Below are 1687 nucleotides of genomic sequence, written 5' to 3'. Positions count from 1 at the left end.
TGTGTCTGTGTCAAAACTTTCTGGTGGTGGGAATGACGAAACAGGAGGCTCACCATGGGGAAGAGATCAGGTAACGTCATTTTACGTTGCACTTAGCTGGGTTTCTATGGTGTCTCTTGAATGAAGGCAATTAGTAACCTACAAGTCAACATAGGGGAAACTAATTGATGTTGTTCAACGCGAAGTGACAGATCTGTTACAACCTGCTCTTGATGTTGCACACTTGCACTTGTACTGTGTGTTTTACGAACTAATCTTAGATGTATTGGAAGCGCTTGGTGCTCAACATGAAGGCAATTGTTACCAGATAGTATAAGTTTATTTACTTTCATCCCTAAAGTGTAAGACACTGAATAAGATATCATCCCTAAAAGCTTGGCTTGAGTTTGGTTGATCTGCTAACTTGCTCACCGATAAAGTAGAAGCGAAGATTTGAAGAAGCGGTTAAGTATGGTGATCGCACCTGAAGGACTCGTAGTCTTTGTCAAAGTAAAGCAAGAGGCTTTGTTCCCGGCAAGAGCTAGCTCCTGTTAACAGCTACAATGATCTCGTAATTATAACCATTGCCTATGCATATCAAGAATGGTTCCAGCATGCAAGCAACACTTGAATCCACATCTAAAGAACTATTTTGGGATACCATTCCGTTGATAGCTTGTCGATAAGATGAAGAAAAGAGCAGTTTATATATATATAGCTGAAATCTGAAGAATGTATAGAGAATAAACAACACAGAAGCAAATAGATAATGCAGATTTACATTCATTTTTTGTTGAAGAGGCCAGCTAAGCCGCCGAACCCACCACCATCGTTCTTCTTTGCCGCCACAGGCACCGGAGCAGCGCTTTTACCACCGCCGCGAACGGTTCCTCTGCCTCCAGTGGTGCCTTGTTCCTTCTCCACCTTCTTGAGGATTGGATCAGTCTCGTAGAACTGATCTTGCTTTGTCAAATAGCCCAGCACAAAGTCGAGGGGATTCTTCTCCTCCTTGGCGCCGCCTGAAGCTCCTTTTGCGGTTGTGGCGTAAGCCCTCACGGTGGCCGGAGCAAACGACATAAGAAGCGAAGAAACCATTCTTGTTATCTCCTTTCGATCTCTCTTTCTCGGGATTGTGTCTGTGTAAATGCGTATGCCTTCGTGTGGCTTACGAAGCGATTATAGTGAGGTTTGGTGAATCTGAGCCGTCGGATCTTTTTGGCACAAGCTCTCCACAGGTGTCTTATCTTCTTTCTCCTTTCTCTTCACATATTTTTCTTGGATCGATGCAGTTCTATGTTTTATTTTTTCAAAAAAGGAGACTTTTTTTTTGGTTTAATACAGAGCATCTTAGAAAATAGAGTACATCCAAAATAAAATTGTGTTTCATAAATATATTTTATTTCAGAGTAAAATTATAAAATAAATAGCAACAAATAGTTAATATAATTACTTTATTTTTAGAATAAATAACTTTTTTACTCTTAAAAGGTGAAATTGAAAATTTATTTTATAACAAAATCCTTATGTATTAAAACATAATTCATAACTTTTTCATGTGTAATTTTGCTAAGTTGAATCATCTCTTACAAATTTTATTAAATGTATATTAATACTATGTAAATTTGTCAAAATGATTAAAAGCTTGATTTTAAATGCAAAAGTATACTTAAAATTCAATCAAACTCAAAATAACATATAGTAGTAAAAT

General features: G+C 37.5%; 1 protein-coding gene across 1 annotated transcript; it reads right to left on the bottom strand.

Moving 5' to 3' along the window:
- Positions 1–662: 662 nt before the first annotated feature.
- On the bottom strand, positions 663–1269 carry LOC106329412. Its single transcript, XM_013768060.1, has one exon. The coding sequence runs from the start codon at positions 1072–1074 to the stop codon at positions 763–765; it is 312 nt and encodes a 103-aa protein (XP_013623514.1). The 5' UTR covers positions 1075–1269; the 3' UTR covers positions 663–762.
- Positions 1270–1687: the final 418 nt, after the last annotated feature.

Source organism: Brassica oleracea, chromosome C3 (genome assembly GCF_000695525.1).
Source record: "Brassica oleracea var. oleracea cultivar TO1000 chromosome C3, BOL, whole genome shotgun sequence".
NCBI lineage: Eukaryota > Viridiplantae > Streptophyta > Magnoliopsida > Brassicales > Brassicaceae > Brassica > Brassica oleracea.
This window is presented reverse-complemented; position numbering and strand designations above follow the sequence as displayed.

Bases quoted from the DNA above. Each gene is read 5' to 3' on its own strand.
- LOC106329412 (XM_013768060.1), bottom strand. From the start codon at position 1,074: ATGGTTTCTTCGCTTCTTATGTCGTTTGCTCCGGCCACCGTGAGGGCT.